This window comes from Drosophila takahashii, chromosome 2R (assembly GCF_030179915.1).
Source record: "Drosophila takahashii strain IR98-3 E-12201 chromosome 2R, DtakHiC1v2, whole genome shotgun sequence".
NCBI lineage: Eukaryota > Metazoa > Arthropoda > Insecta > Diptera > Drosophilidae > Drosophila > Drosophila takahashii.
Window position 1 is genome coordinate 11,114,757 of NC_091679.1, and position 26,942 is coordinate 11,141,698.

A 26,942-nucleotide genomic window follows, 5' to 3' on the forward strand; every position below is an offset into this window, starting at 1 on the left:
CTTATTTTTCTCTCCTCTATCTAAAAACATGGATGACGTCCCGATGCTTGTACACAAACACACTTTTAATCTTAAATTGTAACTGAAATAATAACTGAAATTATTATATTATTTATTAATGATAAACAAAAAAATTAAATAACTTACTATCTTGAGAAAAACATTTTGGTCGCTCGCGGGAATCGAACCCCTTACCTCACAGTTTGCAGTCAAACACTCTACTAGCTGCGCCAGGGAAGCATCACGACGGGCGCTGTACAAAGTACATTCTCATTCTGTTCTCTTGGGTTCTAGGTTTATACTCTTATTATTCCATTATGTGTGTGTTAGCCAGGGAAGCATCACGAGGGGCGCTGTACAAAGTACATTCTCATTCTGTTCTCTTGGGTTCAAGGTTTATACTCTTATTTATCCATTATGTGTGTGTTAGCTTACCTAAATCCTTATTTGTATTAAAGTATACATATTAATGCGCCAAAAAAAAAAGAAGCAAAAAATGTCCGCCTCGACGTGGGATCGAACACACGCTTCCGAATATAAGCGTAGAAAACAAATAATCCGCTCGCATTAGACCCCTAGGCTACCGATTGGTCCAATTTCTCAAAATGTAAGGCGATTTTTTCTTAGTTTGAAAGAAAAAATTTCTGAATAACAGAAAATTTTTGTAAAAGTGGATAACAAGAGGAGTTGATCCAATCAGGGTAAGTTTTTCTTATTATTTAGAAAAATATTTCTGAAAAATAGAAATATTTTCTGAATTTCAAGGCGATTTTCAAAGTATGGCGATTTTCTAAAATATTTCTGAGTGTAGTCCTTTAGAATTGTTTCAATATGCTCGAGAATAAATATTCTTTACATTCCGTTACAAAGAAGTGGAGGAATTCCCGTTACCACTACAATTTAAATGTTAAAGTGTTACACAGATTCCAAAATACACCATGCATCCATTACCAGACAATAACAAATTTGTATGGGCTTACAGCCTTTCCAACTAAAAACAGAATTAAATAAAATACTCTATAGGTGCAAATATTTCTAAGATTAACTTTTTTTAAAAAGGGATTTCTGCACTTACTAGCAGAATTTAATTAAACTCTAACCACTAATTTTCATAGAACAAGCTATATAAAAACTATGTTTCTATTAGAATGAGGTGAATAGGGCTAAAATAATTTAACCAAACTTTCAGTACGAACTTTAGTAACACGTATATGTAGCATATCACGAATGATTCTAACAGCAACGAAAGATGGTGGGTGTAGCTTCAAGTGGGGCACGCGCTGGTTCCGGCTCTTGTTTCGTCGGTAAAGGGAGTGAGTTTCCAATTTGATCCACAGTGCTACTTGCTCGCATATGTATATAAAACATCCTATTTAAATTCGCGTGCGAACTGACTTTGAGGTTAATTGTAGGGGGACAGAACTAAGATTGGGGTAAAAGGGAAGGGAATACCTGAAAAGAAGGGTGCTGCCTAGATGGAATGGCAGCAGCTGATGTGTGTGTCGGTGTCAGCAGCGAAGATGTTGTTTGCCGCTGACATTGCCCACCCTACCATGATCACCACAGCCGCATAACCTGACACAGGTTGGTGATCCCTTCGACACACGCCTAACTCCTAATCATTATTATCGCTGCAAGCTTCCATTAGAAAAAATTTAGCAATTCATGTTTATAATAGGTTTAATACAAGAAAAGTAATACTAACAAAGGTGAACATTAAAGTTACAAAGTTGGGGTTCATATAAAGTTTATGCTAAGCTCATATTAAATGAGTATATTTAAACCAAAGCAAGAAAATTTAATTTAAATTAAAAATTGATTTCAAAAAAATAATTAATTGTAATTGAATTCACTGAGCAAGTATTTTAGTCATGGGGGAATTTGTTTTAAAATATTAAAATCATTGGGATATTATTGTATACAGTCAATCAAAAATGTAGCATTACGACCGGAGCCGATCACTTACCCAAAATATCCAACGTTGAAAGCGCTTTCAATATGTTGTATTATTGGCTGTAATTTTGTTTATAAATTTGAAAACTGCATTTCAATTGACTGAATGTAAAGATAAATTAGGGAAAAACACTTCCAGGGGCTTAAACACTTGCTCTCATGACGAGATTTGCTTACTGCATATCGAATTATTTGATTACACTAAGATTTAAGATAATTTACGTTAACGGCTTATTTGATATTTATGTTTAAATTAATTTAGCGATAAATAAATTTAATTTAAATTAAGAATAGGAATTTAGTTGATAAAAATGTAACTGATTAGAATTTAAATTGTGTTGGTGTAATAGACGGAATCACAAAATGGGTGTTGCAGGCTTGGGCCTGCCCACTTGCGCACTTTCAGCAGAGGGCTGCACTATGTAGGTATGTGAGACACAGGGTGCACTATGTTGTTGGCACTGACGTGCATGAATTTGTACGGAATTGTTTGGACCAGAATTCACAAGAATTTTCAGCGTGGACGCTAGGTGGCAACGCTGGTTGAAATTTTCACAGTTTTCTTGATTAGATTTCTTCACTTTCTTGATTAGACTGGGAGGAAAATTTTCCTGGGCCGTAAGCCACGTGAAGGAGTAAACTCGACTTCAATTTTCCAAGATGCAGATGAAAATCTGGGAGGAAAATTTCCCCGGGCCGTCAGCCACGTGAAGGAGTAAACTCGACTTCCAAGAATTTTCCTATAAAACGCATTACTTTATAAGTGGGGTTTTTCCACGAAATAATAGTAAAACTTACTTCCTTTAATCAACAGGAACCCACTGGTAAAAGAAAACCTTATAAAAGGCTGAGGATGTCTGATATTTTCCACGATTTGGTCTGGGTAGATCTCTGGGTTTAAATAAAATACGCTCAGGAGAGAACGATCTTCACACAGCCAAGGTTCAAAACGGAAAGACCGAATAATCGAAATGCATCAGGCAGCCAGGCCTGTTTATCGAAAAAGTTTGGGACCAGAGTTGCTCAAAAAGGATTTATCGAACACGTCTTTTCAGTGTTGTAAAAACCGTAATTATTTAAATTTGGCTCTGCCATTTTAATTCCTGGCGGCAACTTCAAAAACTGGCGGGAATTTTAAATTGAAGTGGGAAATTTAAAAATTGAAAATATTAACGACAAGCGCCCTACAAATACCCCCCCACCAAAATCACACTTTGGGGATGAAATCAACAAAGGGTGATCAGCGCTTGGAGAAGATAAATGTAGCGAAAATTTAATGTTTCGACGATTTTGGGAAGAAAATGGTGTCAGAGGTATCATAGTGGTTATTAAAAGGTACATCCGGTATGTTAGTCAAGTCTGGTTTACGAATGATTGGGCAATCAGGAGTGGATCCTAATTGGAGATGTCTCTCTGACCATTTTCGGAACCACCAGACTCGCGACCTACGGAATTATTGTCAAGTGGTAGTCCAGAATTATCAAAATTATTCTGCAACTGTACAGAATGTTGTGGACTGTTCGAATTGATGTTAAGCCCTGTTGTGATAGCTTGTGTTAGCTTATCAGTTTGATCTTTCATAGACCTAGCTAAAATGACTGACTGCTCTGACATGGCTGTAGCCATCGCTTCCGCTATAGCTTTCTTAATGGAATCAGCCATGCTTTGTTGCTCTGCCTGCGGCAGTGGAGCTGTGTTATCCCCAGGATTTACCATGTTTAGGCTTGTATCCTCCAGCCGCTTAGTTTGTGATCGGGTCAAAACCGATATGGGGGGAACGGGGGTTTTACCTACTCCTTTTGAAGTAGATGCACCAGAACTATCGGATGGAATACCAGTCAAGTGAGTCAGGGCCTCTTTGCACACAGGGCACAAGGTCCTTCCTGGTTTGTCTAGACACTTTTGGTGGAAACTGTGTCCACAATTTGTTATATAAAGTTCAGACTCCGACTGAATAATATCAGAGCAACAGTGACAATGAAGATCGTCAGTGCGCGGTACTGGCATTTCAACACCGAAATTCTAAATGTAATTATAGAAAAATTATTTAAGCCTATTCAAAAAAAAAAATTATTAAATATTATAAATGGAAGAAATTGAATAAAAATGTGTATATAAGAAAGGTAATCAATCATAAAAGTTTGGAAGCCATGCAAGCAATTCAAATAGTTTAGAGTCAAACATCAGCCAGGTGATACAAGGGTTTTGAAAAGTAGAAAAGAAAAGGTTAGGGAATTCGATCATAATCCGTTGATCGGAAGGCGCAGAACTTGTCCACAGCCTACATCCAGGTTCAATTTTCGACGATCTTATTCATAGTATAGTTGTTGAATAATAGAAAGAGTAAAGGGAATTTGAACGAACGAAGTTAGTTGATCGGCAGGTGTAGCACTTGTCCACAATCCTGTATCCAGTATCAACTCTTCGAATGTCGCCTTCAAGGTATAGATTGTTGAGTAAATTAAGCAATCATACGCGGACACGAAGTTCAGCCGAAGAAGGCAAAAGACAACATCTTCCTGAAACTCACGATCGCAACGTCGATGAAAATTTTAAAATCCTCAACGAAACGAAAAAAATTTACTTTAATGGACACGAAGCACAGCCAAAGCCAAAAAGGCAAACGGCAACAATTCAACTTTCTGCCACTCACGATCACAATAAAATAAACCTGTAGGGTATGCAAGCTAAATAAGTGTCAGTAGACGGGATGGCCGTAGCAATTAAATCCACGTAAAAACCAATAAACAACGCTTCCTAATCACAATTTGCCTGCACACGATGATTTTTAAGTTAGATTTCGGAGTCATAAAATTAATTATAACACATCCAGATACACCAACAAAAAAATTATGTTCAACTGCTAGTCTAGGCAATAAATAAATTATTGTATCCACGGAACTAAACAGCTAAACTAAAAAAAGGGAAAATGAAAAACAATAAAAACTTCAAAGTCAGAAATAGAAACCTAGTCAGATGGAAGTGACTACCTTTACAAAATATTTGTAATCGGGCTATGCCGGTTTAGCCCCATACGTTGGGCGCCAAAATAAGATTATTATATATAATATAATACTGTAGCATATCACGAATGATTCTAACAGCAACGAAAGATGGTGGGTGTAGCTTCAAGTGGGGCACGCGCTGGTTCCGGCTCTTGTTTCGTCGGTAAAGGGAGTGAGTTTCCAATTTGATCCACAGTGCTACTTGCTCGCATATGTATATAAAACATCCTATTTAAATTCGCGTGCGAACTGACTTTGAGGTTAATTGTAGGGGGACAGAACTAAGATTGGGGTAAAAGGGAAGGGAATACCTGAAAAGAAGGGTGCTGCCTAGATGGAATGGCAGCATCTGATGTGTGTGTCGGTGTCAGCAGCGAAGATGTTGTTTGCCGCTGACATTGCCCACCCTACCATGATCACCACAGCCGCATAACCTGACACAGGTTGGTGATCCCTTCGACACACGCCTAACTCCTAATCATTATTATCGCTGCAAGCTTCCATTAGAAAAAATTTAGCAATTCATGTTTATAATAGGTTTAATACAAGATAAGTAATACTAACAAAGGTGAACATTAAAGTTACAAAGTTGGGGTTCATATAAAGTTTATGCTAAGCTCATATTAAATGAGTATATTTAAACCAAAGCAAGAAAATTTAATTTAAATTAAAAATTGATTTCAAAAAAATAATTAATTGTAATTGAATTCACTGAGCAAGTATTTTAGTCATGGGGGAATTTGTTTTAAAATATTAAAATCATTGGGATATTATTGTATACAGTCAATCAAAAATGTAGCATTACGACCGGAGCCGATCACTTACCCAAAATATCCAACGTTGAAAGCGCTTTCAATATGTTGTATTATTGGCTGTAATTTTGTTTATAAATTTGAAAACTGCATTTCAATTGACTGAATGTAAAGATAAATTAGGGAAAAACACTTCCAGGGGCTTAAACACTTGCTCTCATGACGAGATTTGCTTACTGCATATCGAATTATTTGATTACACTAAGATTTAAGATAATTTACGTTAACGGCTTATTTGATATTTATGTTTAAATTAATTTAGCGATAAATAAATTTAATTTAAATTACGAATAGGAATTTAGTTGATAAAAATGTAACTGATTAGAATTTAAATTGTGTTGGTGTAATAGACGGAATCACAAAATGGGTGTTGCAGGCTTGGGCCTGCCCACTTTCGCACTTTCAGCAGAGGGCTGCACTATGTAGGTATGTGAGACACAGGGTGCACTATGTTGTTGGCACTGACGTGCATGAATTTGTACGGAATTGTTTGGACCAGAATTCACAAGAATTTTCAGCGTGGACGCTAGGTGGCAACGCTGGTTGAAATTTTCACAGTTTTTTTGATTAGATTTCTTCACTTTCTTGATTAGACTTCTGATTGATGCTCTATGATGGATGTGGAGAGCTGATGAAAATCTTGACAATCCTGTGGCGTTGGTGGTAGAAGGAGTAAACTCGACTTCAATTTTCCACGATGCAGATGAAAATCTGGGAGGAAAATTTTCCTGGGCCGTAAGCCACGTGAAGGAGTAAACTCGACTTCAATTTTCCAAGATGCAGATGAAAATCTGGGAGGAAAATTTCCCCGGGCCGTCAGCCACGTGAAGGAGTAAACTCGACTTCCAAGAATTTTCCTATAAAACGCATTACTTTATAAGTGGGGTTTTTCCACGAAATAATAGTAAAACTTACTTCCTTTAATCAACAGGAACCCACTGGTAAAAGAAAACCTTATAAAAGGCTGAGGATGTCTGATATTTTCCACGATTTGGTTTGGGTAGATCTCTGGGTTTAAATAAAATACGCTCAGGAGAAAACGATCTTCACACAGCCAAGGTTCAAAACGGAAAGACCGAATAATCGAAATGCATCAGGCAGCCAGGCCTGTTTATCGAAAAAGTGTGGGACCAGAGTTGCTCAAAAAGGATTTATCGAACACGTCTTTTCAGTGTTGTAAAAACCGTAATTATTTAAATTTGGCTCTGCCATTTTAATTCCTGGCGGCAACTTCAAAAACTGGCGGGAATTTTAAATTGAAGTGGGAAATTTAAAAATTGAAAATATTAACGACAAGCGCCCTACAAATAATAGCTCTGCAACATTTTAACAACAAGCAACAAAAGTTGCAGTTTTTTGTTAAGTAGCAACATGTTGCGTCCGTAATTGTCGCGTCCGTATTCTTGCACTAGTTTTAGAAAAATAACCGCTGAATGTTTTGCCACCGAACTTGCTTTGATGTGTTCTCTTACTCAGCAGGTATTCTGGAAAAAAAACATATACAAATACATGTATAAATACTTATTATTAATTTTTAATTTTTTTACTATCTAACGATAGTAGTCTTAAAAATGATCGCATCGGTGATAGTTGTGTTGAAAATGATCGCTCAAATGTTATTAATGTTAGTGTTATTAATAGCGGTATAGAAAATGAGTGTTTAAATGAGAGTATGGATATTAGTGGTTATGACAAGGAAGTTAAGAACGATCGCGCAGTTAAATTTATTAAAAATGTTCGGTTTATAACTAGAATTGAACACGATTACAATAACGAAAGAATTAAAACGGATGGGAATACAGATGGTATTAAATTGGTAAAAATGTGTAGTCAAGATAATTTGAAGTTCCAAGATAAAGAGCAACATAATGAAAGCAAAAGAAAATTAAGTAATTCTTGCAAAACGATAGAGTTAAGTCCGAGTGGAAAGTGTCAGCCCAGCGATAATTTTGAGTCAGAAATAATGTCAATTGAATATCCTGATCCAACCGATAGCAATCAGTTAAACATAAGCGATAAGTGTGAATTTAATTTAAAGAACAAATTGATAGACATATTTGATAAGTTGTATACAAAACCAAAACGACCTGAGATACCTTTAGTTAAATGGGAAATAAAACTGAATTTTGACAAAACTAAACCGTTCAATTACCCTCCAAGGCGTTTAACATACGCAGAGAAAAGTCAGGTCCAGAATTTGTTAGATGATTACATTCAAAACGGTATTATTCGAGTAAGCGAGTCTGAGTATGCGTCACCAATAGTCCTAGTTAAGAAAAAGTCTGGAGAGTTAAGAATGTGCGTAGATTACAGAACATTAAATAAGAACATGTTGAAAGATAATTACCCCACCCCCCTTATAGACGACCTTATTGATAAACTTTCCGAAAAAATTATTTTTACCAAGTTAGATCTTAAAAATGGGTTCTTCCACGTGCACATGCACGAAGATTCAATTAAATATACTGCCTTTACAACTTCTATGGGTCAATATGAATGGCTTAGAATGCCGTTTGGCTTACGAAACGCCATTGCAGTTTTTCAAAGGTTCGTGAATAAAATTTTTGCTCATTTAGTTAGAGACGACAAAGTACTTATTTATATGGACGATATTTTGATAGCAACGAAAGATATTAAAAGTCACATAGAAATATTAACGGAGGTATTTAAGCGATTGGTAGATAACAAGTTAGAACTTAGATTAGACAAGTGCGAGTTTCTCCAAAGTGAAATAAAATATTTAGGATACATAATATCGGGAGAGGGTATTAAACCTGATTTAAAAGGTATGCCAGCTGTAAAAGATTTTCCTATTCCGACAAAAACGCATGAAGTTGAAAGTTTCCTTGGACAGTACTCATATTTCAGACGATTCGTTAAAGACTTCTCAAAAAAAGCTAAGCCATTATATGATCTTGTAAGAAAGGATAAAAAGTTTGAATTTGGTGCAAAAGAGTTAGAGTTTTTTGAGATGTTAAAAGTAAATCTTTTAGAATCCCCTATTTTGGCGTTGTATAACCCAACAGATCCGACAGAGCTACACTGTGATGCTAGCTCCCTAGGTTTTGGATCAATTTTAATTCAGAAAAAGAAAGACAATAAGTTTCACCCGGTATTCTATTTTTCAGAACGCACGACAGATGTGGAGGCGAAATACCATAGTTTCGAACTAGAAACGCTCGCAGTGGTTTACGCGTTACAATGTTTTAGGATATATCTTCAGGGAATAGAGTTCAAAATAGTTACAGATTGTAGTGCTTTTACTCTTGCGTTAAATAAAAATGAACTATGCCCAAGAATAGCTCGGTGGGCGCTTTTTCTTCAAGATTATGACTATACCTTAGAACATAGAGCCGGTAAGCTTATGCAACATGTCGATGCACTTAGTAGAAACACACACATACTAACGATTGATTCTAATTCGTTTGAGGAAAACTTAGTTATTTGTCAAAGTAGAGATGAAAAAATAAAAAGTATAGTAGAGCAACTTCAACAGACAGAACTTAAGGATTACGAAATGCGCAACAGAATAGTTTACAGGAAAAAGGATAGGGATTCTCTTTTATTTTATGTGCCAAACGAAATGGAAAGTCATGTTATGTTTAGTTATCATGATCAGTTAGGGCACGTAGGAATAGATAAAATGGTAGAAGTTATCTCAAAAAGCTACTGGTTCCCCAAAGTTCGTGAAAAATGCAAGCAACACATTAATAATTGTTTGAAATGTATCGCCTATTCTGATAAGTCTGGAAAAGATGAAGGTTTTCTACATAATACCCCAAAGTAAGCATTGCCTTTGACGTTATACACATAGACCACTATTGTCCGGTAGATAAGAGTAGAGCTAACAAACATGTTTTAGTAATAATAGACGCATTCACAAAGTTCGTAAGACTTTATCCGGCTAAAACCACAAAGTCTAGAGAAGCTATATAAGCATTAAAGAACTATTTCAGGTCATACAGTAGGCCAAGATGTGTGATTTCAGACCGAGGGACATGCTTCACGTCCAAATAATTTCATGACTTTTTAGAGGAAATCGATGTGAAACACAAAGATAGCAACCGGATCCCCGCAGGCAAATGGGTAAGTCGAAAGGGTGAATAGAAGCATAGGTCCCATGATCGCTAAGTTGACCGAACTAGACAAAGGGTTGTTTTGGGATACAGTTTTAGAAGCAGTTGAACACGCACTTAATAATACGATGAAAAGGTCAATCAATCAACACCCAAGTCAAGTTTTGTTCGGAGTATCTCAGAAGGGAAAAGTTATAGATAGCTTAAAAGAGAAATTAGATGAGTTAAATAAAGATAGCGAAAGTAGAAATTTAGAAATAATAAAAGAGAAAGCCAGTAAGAGTATTGAAAAGTTTCAAGAATATAATAAATTACGTACAGATCTTAAAAGAAAAAACCCTAATGAGTATAAGAAAGATGATTTAGTTATGATAAAGAATTTCGACTGTCATGTAGGCGTATCTAAAAAATTAATACCGAGATTTAAAGGCCCTTATAGAGTGACTAAAGTTTTGCGTAACGATAGATATGTCTTGGAGGATGTTGAAGGGTTCCAACAATCTAGGCTTCCTTATAAGGGAGTTTGGGCAGTAGGAAATATGCGGCCATGGATACAAAATGTAAATAGTTAAGAGATCAGGAGCTCTCCGGTCAGGATGGCCGAATTGTAGCAATAAGTTACACACATACACATACATACATATATATTCCTAAGCAGCTGTTTATACATACATACACTTACTTTAAGTTAGGTCACACTATTTGTACATATATACATCCCTGTTACTCCAAGTAACACTATACTTGTCTCACTCACACACACTATGTACCCAACCCTGGTAAAATAGGCTAAGCGTGCAGAATTCTGTCGAATAAAGATCACTTTTGCTGCGACCGTTTTGAATGCACACACAAAATCGGCTGTCTACAATATATTTTTTTAATTTTTTAAAAAAATTTAAGAACCATGAATATAAACAAATAGATTACGAAAAAGAATGAATTAAGCTAACCATTACGCCTATAGTCCATCAGCTCTGGTATTTTCGGTATCTTTAATTTAAGAAAATCACAAATTTTCTTCGTCTTTTGGGATATATCTTCATGAGTGGTCAACCAATTTTGGTAATCTTTTCGGAATTAAATAGTTACATGTCTCTTTTATACGGTCGTTTTGGAAAATTCAATTTATCTCAACCACACGAGGAGGTGGGCGCATTCAAAATTTTTAAGTTACAGCAAAGTTTAAAAATCTTCATTTATGAACAGCGTTTACAAATTAAATAAAAATATTTTCTTCTACGATGCATTTTTGATCCAAAGTCACCTTATGTCCTTAATTTTTAGGACACTCATCAGGTTTTTGTGAATTGTTTTGGAATTTTTAAAATTGTTTTTCTTACTTCCTTCACATTGACAATTCACAAACAGTGCCCAAACCTGTCACTATTTTACGTAACGCATAACTATTTTTGAACACAAGTGACCCTTGCTTTAAAAATATTTATACATGGGCGTAAGTTAAAAGCTGGAGGGGGATTACACTTCAGGCATTTCAGCCCCCTAAGATTAGTAGGCTACGGTCATGTGCTTATACTCAAAGCAAAACTACTTAGATCGTTTAGAATTATGATATTTAAAATTGTGACAGGTTTGGGCACTGTTTGTGAATCGTCACTGTGATGGAAGGAAGAAAAACAATTTTAAAAATTCCATGACAATTCACAAAAACCTGATGAGTGTCTTAAAAATTAAGGACATAAGGTGTCTTTGGATCAAAAATGCATTGTAGAAGAAAATATTTTTATTTAATTTTTAAACGATGTTCACAAATGAAGATTTTTAAACTTTGCTGTGACTTTAAAATTTTGAATGCGCCCACCTCCTCTTGTGGTTGAGTTAGATTGAATTTTCCAAAACGACCGTATAAAAGAAACGACCGAAAAGATTACCAAAATTGGTTGACCACTCTTGAAGACGTATCCCAAAAGACGAAGAAAATTTGTGATTTTCTTAAATTAAAGATACCGCAAATACCAGAGCTGATGGACTATATGCGTAGTGGCGACTTATGCTTAGAAAAGCCTCATTATTCAAAATAAAATGGTGGCAGGCCTGGACATCGACCCATGTCACATATTGTCGGCCTGTGTAATCAGAGGTTTACAAAAGGTTCGATAGTCTTGTATACTGTTAAAGAAAACTGATTATTTGAATTTTCAGAAACAATTTCTGCAAAGTACATTAGTTTATAATACAACTTTATAATAAACATTGAAGCGATTAGTATTGTTATTTAAATTGTTGAGAATATAAGAATGATTTGGTAAACTTGGATTCCACAGCAGGAAGCTTGGGTTGAGATAATTCGGTAGCATTTGTATTAGGGGTTTCGCACAACTTGGCTAAGGAAACCATGGAAGGGACGGTAAAGAGCCAGCCTCTCAATAACATCAGAGAGTGCTTTTAAAGAATAGTGATACACATTACACCTTAGTCATCCATTTTATAAGTAAACAATAGTGAAAATCAAAGGTTAAAGTTAATGATAGAGGGACTCTGTAATTATATTAGTGTGATCGACTTTCAGAGTTTGAATATCAAGAACTTACCCCGTCCCGACAGACTGCTAGCCCTAAGACGGGTCCCGCCGGCTTTAAAATTTTGGATAGAGCGGAAGTGTTAGGTGGGTACAACGAATTCTAATAGGATTCGCGATCAAGAATAGAAGCTGCCCGTTGCCTACACTACTACTTTTTTGGAAAATAACCGCTAAAACTCAACAACCCACGTCCACTATTACACTTTTTCTATAAAAACTGGTTGGATGAATTTAATTCAAACCTTTAATATATTTTTAAGTGTCATTTAAATAACATCCACTAAGTTTTATAGCCGATACTATCGGCTTATATATCGGTGCCAAAGCGAATGCTGAAACACTATTAAGAAAAGGCGTTTTACGGTGTTCACTGTACCTCCGCTGAAAATGATCTGATTTCCATTTTGTTTTTACATTTCGCTTAAGAATTAAAAAAACCCGACACCTGGGAAGTCTTTTTTTAATTTTTTTATTTAAACATAAAGTCCAAAGTCAAAATTGCGTTTTCCACCTAAAAAATTGTACTCTCAGCTTAAAAATAAAATATTTAAATTTTGAGTGCGTTAGCTTACTCGTGGTCATTTTTAGAAGTTGAGTTTATAATTCAACAGTCTAGCATTTCAACATACTGCACTCGGTGAGGAGTGAACCTCGGATTTTCTGGGATTTGCAAATTTCGGTAGGTCGTCAACGCTACCTCATCAGCCAGAGAAGAGGATGAGAGCTGAGCGTCGAAACTTCCATTTATACCACATCTAGGAATACTTATAGGTGTGACTTACGTCAAAGCTTCGTCGCTAAACTTCTAAAGTGTGTGAAACCTATATTGGTTGTCTGTTTGGAAACAATCTGTTTCCCAAGTTTTTCAGACGTGAATAACAACAACTAATTACTTAATTGTTAATTACCTAATTGTTAGTTAGTGATTTTAATCGACCTATGTTTACTATTTTTTTTAATTTTTTCAGGAGCGTTGACCCACCAATCCGAAGACCCTGATAAGTGCCTAAGAAGGGCCTTACTTAATATTAAAAACAAATTGGTCAAGCAAAGATCTAGAAATAACAATAATAATAATTTCTATAATTTAAATAATAATTTAAAAATAAATAAATAAGAAATGTAAATGAATACAATGAAATAAATAAAATTAAATAAATGAATAGAAAATACAATATTTTTTTTTTTTTTTGTAATAAAATTGCTGATGACATTTTGAATTTTTTTTTTAGGCACATTTTTTAATTAACACACCTCACAAGAAAATAGTTCTTGTTTTCATGTTTGTCGTCATATAGTTAAAGAAAAAGAATCCCGAAATCTGCGGGTAGTTGAGCCACAGTGGGGCATGGGCCGTGTCTATCACGGCCGAGAATCCATAAGTCCGCCGGGTGTCGTCTGCGGAGACGCCGTCGGCCCAGTGGTGTGGCAAGACGTCTAGCCAGGCGGTTAGAATGCACCAGAAGCCGATCCCTGTATCGATTCGAGAACTGAGTTATCATCTCAGTCACTGTTGGTACTCCTGTGTCTCGAAATAAAACGCTATTTTCAACGTAATGATGCCACTTCACCCCAAAGCATCCTCCGTAATGCTTTTGTGACGCAAGTCTGAACCCTTCTTAGCGACGTGTTACTCGTGAAATCATGCGTGACATGTCACAGGGTGGTGACGTCTCGTATGACCAATTCGTATAAGGCACTGGTGATATCACGAGTGACTTCGAAAAAATGTCATTGAAGCTATCACTATGGTACGGGGTAGGTACTTTCGAACAAATGTCTCTATGGAAAATCTCGAGTGCGTCACGAGTGCCAAATGACCTGTCACGAGTGATTCACCCGGTGATTCACGAGTGAAAACTGATTTCTGGAACTGAAGGGAATGTTTGAAATAAATTATGGAAATTTATATACATACATATATTTGGTCATTACTAAAAAAAATAAATATATACAAATAAGTGTTTTTAGTTATGTTAGAATTTTAAAATAAAGAGTATATTAAGCCAGCGCGCTGCAGCGAAGAAATGATTGTGAATACATGTGCACTAGGGTGGACTTATTTTGTATGAAATTTCTAAGGCCATGCTCTCACCCCTTCATATATAGCATTTTTGTATCCTTAATCCATTAAAGAAAGAAAAAGTAAAAAATAATTAGTTTTAGGCGGTGCGCAACGGCTTTAAAGTTTATTACGCATATTTCAGATTCATCTAGATGCCATAGACTTAATTTTATACTTTGACAGTATTTTAAAAAGTATCTTAATCACTTTCCCGAGCTTTTTAACAAGGGATGTAGTCGTTGATAAAATTCGAGTCCCTGGGAGACAATTACAACTTAAAAACAAGAGAGAACGCTATAGTCGGGTTGGTGTCCCGACTATCTAATACCCGTCACTCAGCTAAAGGGAGTGCGAACGCTGTGTCGGGTTTGTGTCCCGACTAATAATCGTAACTCAGCTAAAGGGAGTGCGAGGGAGATAGATATATTTTTTTTGATTGCGTATAACTTTTTAATGAATGGTCCGATTTGAAAAATGTCTTCTACATTTCGATAGGTATAAATATACACAACAAAATTGCATTTATACTTATCGGAAATCTTTAAGGATGTGGGCGCAGGACCCATTTTAAAATCGTTAATGGGCGATTGTGGGCGTTAGAGGGGGCGTGGCGCTCGGCTAAAATAAACTTGCGCTGCGTAGGAAGCCAAAGAATATGTGTGGGAAATCTCAACCTTCTAGCTTTTGTAGTTTCCGAGATCTCAGCGTTCATACAGACAGACAGACGGACAGACGGACAGACGGACAGACGGACAGACGGACAGACGGACATGGCTAGATCGACTCGGCTAGTGACCCTGATCAAGAATATATATACTTTATGGGGTCGGAAACGCTTCCTTCTAGCTGTTACATACTTTTGCACGAATCTAGTATACCCTTTTACTCTACGAGTAACGGGTATAATAACAATAATAACGAATAATCAAGGACTTTTAGAGTAAAACTTATAAATATTACGGTCTCTGAAAAATAAGAGTCAATATCGTTGTATCCTAAATGCTGGCTTTCTTCTTTGACGAAAATTTGTATTGGCGAACGCAAAAGTAATAGTTAATCTTCAAAATTGTAAAATAGAATCTCTATTTTATTGTGAGTCACAAAAAAAAAATGATGAGTCGGGAATCGAACTCGGTTTTTTTTGTTCGGAGACAGAAGCACTACTGGCTAGGCTACGTCCAACTGTTAATATTCATGAAATAAATTTCTACTTGACTCTTTTATTCGAGCGAAACCAAAAAGTTGACATGTTAAAATCTGACAAGAAATGGAATGGGGTAAATTCCTAGTTTTACACTTAATTTTCAGCGAAACTTTAGGGCCATTGCGCACCGCCTAAACGATGAAATAAAATTTTTCTGTTTTCGCATAAATTTATTGGACACAGAAACCTACCATTTAAGATGCTGAGCTCAGTTGACCTTAAAGAAGTCCACCCTAATGTGCACACATACAGTCGTCGGCTGTCGCTGTATGCGTACAACAGAGCGGCTGGCTTCAGAGCGCTCTCTCGCTGGCTTTTGGGGAAGAGAGCGAAAAGCCAGTTGGCTTTTGGGCAAGAGAGCGAAAAGCCAGTTGAAGTGAAGCCAGCACCCAAAAATCGTGTGCAAAAAAATCGTATGGCGTTATCCATTTTCATGTTCTAATGTCTTTGTATTCACCCTGTCAGGTGCATCGGTGCTTACACTGTCCGATTTTTTTGGACCTGATGATGTTTTCTTTGTATATGGCACTGAGCGTATCAACACTGCGGAGGATTTTAGCTGGAAACGGAAGAGCAACGTTCTATTAGTGTCAAGTGTCAAGACCCTGCGCACGGCCGGTACCACCTGCAAAGGACCCAAGCCCAAGATGCATTTTAAGAGCAAAACTCATTATCCTCCACTGGTTGTCGCTGTATGCGTACAACAGAGCTGCTGGCTTCAGAGCGCTCTCTCGCTGGCTTTTGGGGAAGAGAGCGAAAAGCCAGTTGGCTTTTGGGCAAGAGAGCGAAAAGCCAGTTGAAGTGAAGCCAGCACCCAAAAATCGTGTGCAAAAAAATCGTATGGCGTTATCCATTTTCATGTTCTAATGTCTTTGTATTCACCCTGTCAGGTGCATCGGTGCTTACACTGTCCGATTTTTTTGGACCTGATGATGTTTTCTTTGTATATGGCACTGAGCGTATCAACACTGCGGAGGATTTTAGCTGGAAACGGAAGAGCAACGTTCTATTAGTGTCAAGTGTCAAGACCCTGCGCACGGCCGGTACCACCTGCAAAGGACCCAAGCCCAAGATGCATTTTAAGAGCAAAACTCATTATCCTCCACTGGTTCGTTCGGAGGAATTCAAAGCCTCTGCCCCGCCCAAACACCATAAGCAAGCGCCTTTACTTAAAAGCCTTGGCCTAGAGATAGATGATTTGCCAGCAGATATTCGGGAAAGATACACATTGGGTCCAATTATAGGCGACGGAAACTTTGCCATTGTGCTCAAAATCGTGCACCGTCAAACGGGTGAATCATATGCCTTGAAAATAATAGATAAGAACAAATGCAGGGGCAAGGAGCACTACATTGATGCTGAGGTTCGAGTCATGAAGAAGTTGGATCATCCTCATATAATATCCCTTATAATGGATGTGGACAAACATACAAATATGTATCTGGTATTGGAGTATGTAAGTGGTAAGCTGTAATTTTTATACAGTACATTTCAAAATGTATTAAATTAATAAATTTTAGGTTGTGATCTGTTCGATGCAATTAATCAGGTAACTCGGTTCTCAGAAAGTCAGTAGCATATTATGGTTAGGCATTTGGGGTCAGCCATGGCTTACCTGCATTCCATGGGCATTGTGCACCGGGATATCAAGCCTGAGAACCTCCTAGTAAGGCGATTGTAGTTCAAAATAATCACTGTAGAGAAAATAATGATAAAAACTATTTAAATTTATAGGTGGAACTAGATGAATATGGAAACGTTCTCAAACTAAAGTTAGCTGATTTTGGACTAACATGTAAAGTAAACGATCACTATCTTCTCTATGCCGTCTGCGGTACACCAACTTATGTCGCACCAAAGATATTGTTGGAAGTCGGATATGGGTTAAAGGTGATAATTAACCATATAAAAGCTGCAATAAGTTTGTTAAATATTCCCGTATTTTCTTCCTGCAGATCGACGTTTGGGCCGCCGGCATAATTTTGTACTTATTACTTTGCGGATTTCCTCCGTTTGTTGCGCCTGACAACCAGCAGGAACCACTGTTCGATCCTATTATCTCGGATATTTACGAGTTTCCGGATACATACTGGTCGGATATAGGCGACGGCGTACGCGATCTGATCGCTAATATGCTGCAGTCGGATCCGGACGTTCGCTTTACAAGCAAAGACATCCCTGATCACTATTGGACGATGGAAATTGAGAAAATGGAATGCAAAAATTATAATGGATGAAATGTGCCCGTGTGGAATGTTTAAATAACCTCCATTTATGACGGAGAAAGTTTTGTATTCTGTATGTTTAAACGCTATTATATAAGCCATAATTTATTTGTACTTATAAATTATAATGGATGAAATGTGCCCGTGTGGAATGTTTAAATAACCTCCATTTATGACGGAGAAAGTTTTGTATTCTGTATGTTTAAACGCTATTATATAAGCCATAATTTATTTGTACTTATAAATTATAATGGATGAAATGTGCCCGTGTGGAATGTTTAAATAACCTCCATTTATGACGGAGAAAGTTTTGTATTCTGTATGTTTAAACGCTATTATATAAGCCATAAAAAGCTATGTGATTATATTCGTGTATCAATAACCAGACGATCTTCGAACACCTTCGACGAACACACAGACGGATCTGCCGAGAGACAGTGATAATTCGCATTGGCAAAGTAAGGTGTGTTCTAGAGTAGGTCAGTGAAATTGATTACCGTAACAGATTGCGTAGTTGTTTGGCTGACTTGGTGGAATATGCTGATCAGTACGTATTACCAGCCATTGGTGCAACTGCTTTATTTGTTGGTGCTGGTCACGTTTAGCAACATTGTGTATGAACATTCTCCCCCCATTGAGGGATACCCTCAATTAAGTGATGTCGGTTAGCATCTAACAAATCAAGGAATGCAAATCCGTCAGCTGTCGAGGCTCATGCTTCTGAGTAACGTCCTTCCACTTTTCTTATTGCTGCTGGATGCTCCCCTTTGACGTGAGGACTGAAATCGTACCGTCAAAGAACTTGATCATATGGCCTTTGCAGTATGAAAACTTCCTGTAACAATGCTTAGATGGTTTTTGGTTAAATGTATGCAAGGTATTTCTCCATCAGCTGTCGAGGCTCAAGCTTCTGAGTAACGTCCTTCCACTTTTCTTATTGCTGCTGTATGCTCCCCTTTGACGTAAGGACTGAAATTTAAAGTATGAAAACTTCCTGTAACAATGCTTAGATGGTTTTTGGTTAAATGTATACATTTTATCAACAATTCAGACGTCTTGTAACTTAAAAGTTGATGAGTCAATTCATAGTTAATTATTTTCAAACACTTTTTACACTGCACACTGGACTACTTGCCGGCTCCTTATGCAGTTGGGTGATGATTTACAAAATTCGACCTTATGAGCTGCAGACAAGCAATTTGTGCATCCTCATACTTGAGGCTGTGTTTTAGGATCCATTTCTTGAAAACGAATACATATGAAATCATATGCAACAAGAAGGGAAGTTACCTTCGGCCAGCCGAAGCTTATATACCCTTGTAGATTAAAGAATGCTTACTCGGTGCAGTTCCAGGGATTCCAGATTCAGCGTTTCTATTTCTTTAAATTTAGTTTTTAAGTAGTCAAGAATCAAAACGCCTACTTCCTACAAAGTTACAATGAATTTTCTTATATTTGTTTGAATATTCCTATGGAAGCCTTAAGATATAGTGGTCCGATCCGGCTCGCTTCGACATATGTACTACCTGCAATAGAAAGAAGACTTTTGGGAAAGTTTCATCGCGATAGCTTTAAAACTGAGAGACTAGTTCGCATAGAAACGGACAGACGGACAGACAGACAGACGGACAGACGGACAGACGGACAGACGGACATGGCTAGATAGACTCGGCTATTGGTGCTGATCAAGAATATATATACTTTATGTGGTCGGAAACGTCTCCTTCACTGCGTTGCAAACATCTGACTGAAATTATAATACCCTCTACAAGGGTATAAAAATCATGCAGCTCTCATCGTTGTTGACTGATGGATTGCGAAGTATGTGCGCTTATCGTCTCAAACATGCAAACGCGACACTCGATAAACGTCAGTACACTCTTTGAGGCTGGAATTTCAGTTGGTGCATCGGCTGAATTTTCCAATGCGGCTAGGTTCATGCACCCAAAAAAAAAACCGAAAGTTTATATTTAATGAACGTTGTATTAAAAGTATACTACAGCTAGTATCAAACTGTCAGTATTAATTCAAAACTAAATAATGTAAGGAGCAGACTCAATAGTGTTAAGTTAAGACTAAATAGTGTTAAGTTTATGTCCTGAGTTTAATTTCTATACCGAAGTTTTCGGTTTTCGTTCCTGGTGTGAAGCCAGGATGCTCTGGTTTGGAACCTGGACATTTCGAACAGAAAAAGCGTTACCGCTTTTTAATTTTATTCGACGCGTTAGTATTTTAATGGTTTGACATTAGTGTATTTTGTAAACGACGCTGCGGTCTGTTTAAGGTTTGTTTGTGAAAATTACTTGTGAAAATTTTAATATTTGCTTGATTTGGGCTTATTTGAAATGTAAGTACATTAAAATTGTGTCTTAGTGCATAACTAATGAGTAAATTCTTTTCTTTTTACTGACACCACCTTGAATAGCGCTCCAGATGCCGGAAAACTAAGGATCTTGCAATTGGCTTGCATTTTTTCTGACCTCGGCCAGCGCAATGTTAACTTCAATGTTAACTCAATAGTTTACTTTTAATGTAGAAATAGTTTACTTTCTATGATGATTTTTTTTTGGGTGTGGTCTAGTTTTCTTCTGATAAGAAAACCAAGGAGTGGATTCCATGATTTCGTGCTGATATCGAGGTTTTTGAGTGTGCTTAAAGCCTTCTGCACTGTATCGTGTAGTGCTCGGAGCTGTTGTGCAGTCTCGTTGTGGGCATGTGATCGACTATTTTCCCTATTGCAGCAAACACTAATATTTTGCCGTTTTGGTACCTCAGTTTTAGTCTTTCCCAGGTGTCCAGGTATCCAGCTTGTGAGAAGGCTGTATCCGTCAAAATGTTCCTTGCTTCACCGCAAACCGAGCTCTGAAGAATGTGTACCTTCTGGCTGGCTGAGTATGGCTTATTATGGACTAATTCTACAAATAAGTCGTGGAATCGGAGCCAATTTAGATATTAGCCATCAAATTCAGGAATCTTGATTGGTGGGAGCGATAGGTTTAGGCTCATTTGAGCTTCATTTTTTGGAAGTAAGGTTATTTCATATTCTTCGTATAATGCCCTGAATCGACCTATTTCTGCCTCCGCGGCGGCCACTGCTCCAGGTATATTGTCGATTTCATCATGGGCCTCTCTCAATATTTCTCATTGGAGCTCCAGATGTCGTTGTAGCGCTGGGGTGATTGTTTGCGCCAGAATTAGAGCTTTCTGAGGGCCACTACCTGATGGGATGTTGTCTTTAAATATTTGCTGATATTTTTCAACCACCTCCTTCAATGCCGCTAATCTTGAGGCATACTCCTCTCCGGTAGGTAATGCCGCTTTCTCGACCTCTTCGTCTAGGACAGAAAACTGATGCCAGATATCGTTCAATTGGCTTAGCCGACCGACATAATAGCCGTCACTTTTGCGTCGTTCGGCCACATCCTTGCTATAATTCTTTATGACCTGTTGGATTTGCCCTTGTACCTCATTTTGATCGCCAAGTAGACGATTGTGTAAATCGACTCTGGTTTGACTTGTTTCCTCTATGAATGAGGTCTACATAATGTTTGCGGTAACTACTCGTGTTTTGGAAATAACAAATCCTGTGAAGCTGGATGATGCTCGGTATTTTAGGAAGTTGGATAGGCCGGATGGGGTGATTGATCCTGTGAAACTGGATGAAACTGTTTATCCTGTGAAGCTGGATGAGCTATGCTAGTCTGTAAAGCAAACTGGGTGTCGATCCTGTGAAGCTGGATTAAGCTGCGTATCCTGTGGAGCTAGATGAGCTGTCTATCCTGTGAAGCTGTGAAGCTGGATGAGCTGTCTGTCCTGTGGAGCTGGATGAGCTGTCTGTCCTGTGAAGCTGGATAAGCTATGCAGTTTGATGTTCAGCCTTGGGGTTGAAGGGGGTTGCTGGGTGTGATCCTTTGTTGGTAAAGGCTCACGTCGGTCACCAATGTTTGTGCCTACGCCAATGTAAACACACAGACAGGTCTGCCGTGGAACAGTGATAATTCGCACTGCCGGCACGGAGACGCTTTGGAAGTACGAGGCCTCTTCCCGGAGGTTAGAAAGGAAGAGCGCAGAGTTATAAGATGGGTTAATAACTGATTTATTGTGAATTTGCTACAGCTTATATACTAATTGGAGATATGGAAGTTAAGTGGACAGAATAGCCAAGTTAGGTGTCTTCTAGAGTAATCCGCTTCAGTAAATATTAATTTCAAAAGCAGATTCTATTCCAGCGTGCCGAATGAAAATCGAGTATTACTAAAGGGTGATTTTTAGAGGTGTTCAGACGAACACTGATAAATAAAGTATAAGATTTTATGAACTCTGTCCATGTCATGTGTCAATATGTAAATCTATCTAGAGCCATAAACTATGATCTGTAATTGTAAACCCTACAAGGGAGCGGTGCTAGCACTTGTAATCTGTAAGTGCAGGCCACTTGAGCCTAGCCGAAAATAATCACTTGAGATGTCTCTCACGCTGCACCAAGGGTTCCTGTGCGGGGGTCAAATGATAACTCTCCCGCTCAGGCAGACGCGGCCTCTGCGTAGGCCACAGATAAGATCAGAATAAGAATTTCATGTTAGTTTCCTAAGCAGGGACTTTGAAAATAAATACTCAGTTTTTAATACAGAACTCAACTGAAAAGGTTGTTTTACATCATCCTTTTTACATTCATCCCTTTCATTTTGGTCCTTCGACAACTCTGCAGTTTTCCCCCACCAGTGGTAAGAGACTCAGAAGTCAGGCCAGCACCTTTAAAAAATCTGTAACGCATTGCAGTTTTAAAAAATTGCTAAAAATAATTGGCTCTCGTCTTCCCCCACCAGTGCTAAGAGACAGAGTATAAATTTATAGAGCAAAAAGATACAAAAGAATCTTTTATGTTAATAAATTTTTAGCAATTATGTGATTAACAAAAAATTAATACAAAATATTTTTTGTGAAGTAGTCAAATTATCGACAAGTAAAAAAAAAAAATTCTTGCCATCGAGCAGTTAATTTTTTTTGGCGTTTTCGAGGCCGTTTAAACATCGAAAAAGTGATTAATAAAATCAGGCGTATTCGAGGCCTACATCGAAAAGGTTATCACGATCAAATAAAAATAATCCCAAGAAGAAAAAGAAAAAATCATAAATCATCTGTTAAACACCTAACCTGCATACAAGGACTTCAGGACTTCAGCACGTCTACGACTACAACTACAACTACAAGATCGAGGACAGCATCTACCAAAGTCAACTTTAATCGACAGCGGCAAAAACATCGAACATCATAGAGTCAGCAGCGACGACAGCATATATACGACGACCATAAAATATAAATAGGATCAGATAAGTCCTATCATTCATAATTAAATAATTGAAAATTATATTATTATAAATAATAATATTATATAAGTTGTCGGTAATTTAAGTCGGTTAATATAATTTTTTGAAGTATAAAAAGTATATAGCAAAAATGTTGTCCGATCAAACTATCGCACTTATAAAAAGGCAGGTAGAGATTACAAACGCCAGTAAGGCGCTTGAAGAGCTCCCAAGCTTATCTTTCGAGTATTTAAAGAAATTTGATGAGCTGAAGGCTGAATGCATCCAAAATCATAAAGCTCTGATTCATATTGGAGTAGTCGACCATGACTACTTCATTAAGAGTCATTACGAGCAAATGCTCTCTATTTTTAATAGAATTAAAGTAAGAATAGATAACGTGTTAGCTGATTCTGACAAGTCCGAAGGAAAATTAATGGTAAAAGAGCAGAATGTAGATACAAATTTAAACTGTGAAAGCCAATTAGATACAGCAATAGAGCAGTTAGAAAGGAATTAAAAAGACACATTTGAGGACATTCAAAACGATAAAATTAAAACTTTTGAAATTAGGATTGGGAAGATAAATTTTTATTGGGATAAGCTAGTTTAAAGCAGGGAAACACGACGGACGTCACGATTAAAAGGTATAATGATATATTGGAAGAATTAGCGTTCGATATTTCCATGGTTACCAAAGACATGAGAAAAAAACTAGAGGAAATTGTGCCAAAAAAGGTAGAAGTTGCAAATCATAAAATTGATGATTTGCCAACGCTGCCTAAAATTCAGGTACCCACATTTTATGGAAATTCCAAAGATTGGGACCTATTTTATGAGTTATTCAATGAACTCATACATTTAAGGGAGGATCTCAGTCCTATCTTGAAATTTAATTACCTCAAAATCTCACTTAAGGGAGAAGCCAGGAATGTGGTTTCCCACTTATTGTTGGGATCAGGGAAAAATTATGAGGCCGCTTGGGAACTGTTAACCGAGCGGTACGAAAATAAAAGAAAAATATTTTCTGATCAACTTAATCGCCTTCTTGACCTCCAAAATGTAAATATTGACTCGGTTCGGCAATTAAGAATGTTTATTGACACTATAAATGAGTCAATTTACATAATTAAATTAAAGGCACAAATTTCTGACGAAATTTACAAATTCTTTGCTCAAATTATTATTAAAAAATTTGGTAAAGAGGCTCTGCAATTATATGAGAGCCAGGTTAAAAAAACAAAAGAAATTCAAGTTCTTTCCGACGTCCTTGAATTTTTAGAGCAACGACTAAGTTCAATAAGCTCTTTTCAAGATGCAAGGCCTGTTAAAAAAGTATTTAGTATCAATGTAAGCTCATTATATACTAAAAGGTGTCCTATTTGCAAAGGTGTGGGACACACATTATTTCAATGTCACATATTTAAGGCGTTAAATCCATCTGAAAGAATAGAGCAAGCCAAAAAAGCACAGTTGTGTTTTAAATGTTTAAAACACACATTTAATAAAATATGTCCCAGCGGTATTTCGTGTTTTATATGTAAGAAAAATCATCACAGCATGATTCATATAAATTATAGTAACAACCAAAAAAACAAAAAGGTTATAAAGCATATGACGTCGGAACAAGTGTTGTTAGCTACAGCACAAGTTCAAATTAAATCTTCTAAAAGAGGATTCGAAAAGTTTAGGTCTTTGATTGACAGTGGTTCTCAAAGCACAATAATTTCTGAAGCAGCTGTTCGGATTTTAAAACTACCGCTTATTCGATCTCAAAAGGAGATCAGTGGAGTATCGTCCACAGGAAAGTGCATCTCGAAGCACAAAGTAAATCTTTTAATTAAAAGTAAAAGTTCAAAAAAAACCATGAAAGTGGAAGCTATTGTACTTCCTAAAGTAATAAGTAATCTTCCGATCAACACAGTCAATGTTGACAAATTGAAATGGGAGAACCTTAATTTAGCTGACCCTGAATTTGATAAGTCGGGGCGGGTGGATCTGATCATTGGATCAGATGTATACACTCACATTCTGCAGAGTGGAGTTGTTAAAAAAGATGGGCTCCTAGGACAAAAAACTGATTTCGGGTGGATTGTCTCTGAATGTCAAAAATCCAATGCAAAAAAGACGATAGTAGGGACAACTATTAATTTTAACGATTTGGATAAATGTCGGAATTTAAAAGGAAAAAATAAAAATAACAGTAATTTTATTCCCCCGGCAGGACCTCACTTCGGAGGTAATGGTAAAGTTGACGTTAGTTTAGCTACGAAGAAGAATAGTCCTAATGTAGTGAAAGGACAGATTGTCCTAGTACGAGATCAGACTTCCTATTTAACAAATTGGTTGATGGGAAAAGTGGTTCAGGTCCGTATAGGAAAAGGCAAAGAAACAGTACAAGTTAAATTGCAAAATGGTTTTATAAAAAGAACTATAAGCCAAATTTATCCACTAGACAAATTAAAGTCTGGAAATAAAGTAGAGTTTGATCCTAGAAAAATATGACAAATAAGGAAATTTGGAGACTAGGGTTTTATCTAGACTAGATAGTTACTTTGATTTCATTCATTGGTAAAAGTTTCAGGTGCACTCCAAAATGTTGCAGAGTGTATTTAAAAAGTGAAGTAGTTGTCAGCTTAAGCGTTTTCTTGTTTTTAATTCTATAGGGATGAACAAAATAATAGTTGCTTAAAATATTTGTCATACATAGAAAACGAGATACCAAAAATTCGATGAAATTAGCTCAACTTACCATTAATTATCCATTTGGATGAAATCAGTAAATTATCAAATGAAATTAAAAATGCCGATTTTAGACAATGCATATTTAAAACTAAATATCTAAAAATATTAAAATACAAAGGCAATTACAAGACATAGCCATACCAAGCGGTATGCATAATATCTAAACATATACATATAATAAATTATTAGAAAATGTTTAAAATAAATAATTTAAAGATTTAAATTTTGTAATGTTATAATACAATCATTTCAAGCCGTTGCAAGGTTGTAAATTTGTTATGCAAGATAAAATATATCGAATAAATACAGTCCACTAATTTTGTATTGCAATAAATATAACCAGCAATGTAATTATATCACCAACACCTCATCTTGCCGGCCCTTGCCAGAATGTTCAGACGAACACTGATAAATAAAGTATAAGATTTTATGAGCTCTGTCCATGTCATGTGTCAATATGTAAATCTATCTAGAGCCATAAACTATGATCTGTAATTGTAAACCCTACAAGGGAGCGGTGCTAGCCCTTGTAATCTGTAAGTGCAGGCCACTTGAGCCTAGCCGAAAATAATCACTTGAGATGTCTCTTACGCTGCACCAAGGGTTCCTGTGCGGGGGTCAAATGATAACTCTCCCGCTCAGGCAGACGCGGCCTCTGCGTAGGCCACAGATAAGATCAGAATAAGAATTTCATGTTAGTTTCCTAAGCAGGGACTTTGAAAATAAATACTCAGTTTTTAATACAGAACTCAACTGAAAAGCTTGTTTTACTTAATTCATCCCTTTCAAGAGGTATAGAACTTTATGTTGGTATAACTGTTCAAGATGGCGACCGATTTAACAGCTGTCAAGTGATTTATTCTCAGTTTGGTTTGGCAATTCATCATGAATAGACTCTCGCCTGAACAACGCCTGCAAATAGTGCTATTTTATTCGATTTATTGAATGACACGTTTGGTGACCGCCTAATTTCAGGTTTTGGACCTGTTAATTGGCCTCCGAGATCTTG

At 36.9% G+C, this 26,942-nt stretch overlaps 1 protein-coding gene and 1 long non-coding RNA gene across 2 annotated transcripts; one reads left to right on the forward strand and one right to left on the reverse strand.

Annotated features, from left to right (window-relative positions):
• Positions 1-1,662: 1,662 nt before the first annotated feature.
• Positions 1,663-7,071, reverse strand: LOC138912420 (uncharacterized). The gene is made up of 3 exons (XR_011417965.1): positions 6,686-7,071; positions 2,752-6,627; positions 1,663-2,693 (listed from the first exon to the last, which is right to left on the reverse strand). It is a non-coding gene; the product is annotated as an uncharacterized lncRNA (long non-coding RNA).
• A 10,168-nt stretch (positions 7,072-17,239) lies between these two features.
• Positions 17,240-17,894, forward strand: LOC138912110 (serine/threonine-protein kinase GE16371-like). The gene is made up of 3 exons (XM_070211966.1): positions 17,240-17,323; positions 17,392-17,547; positions 17,613-17,894. Exons 1-3 carry the CDS (start codon positions 17,240-17,242, stop codon positions 17,892-17,894), a joined length of 522 nt encoding a protein of 173 aa, XP_070068067.1.
• The last annotated feature ends 9,048 nt before the right edge of the window (positions 17,895-26,942 follow it).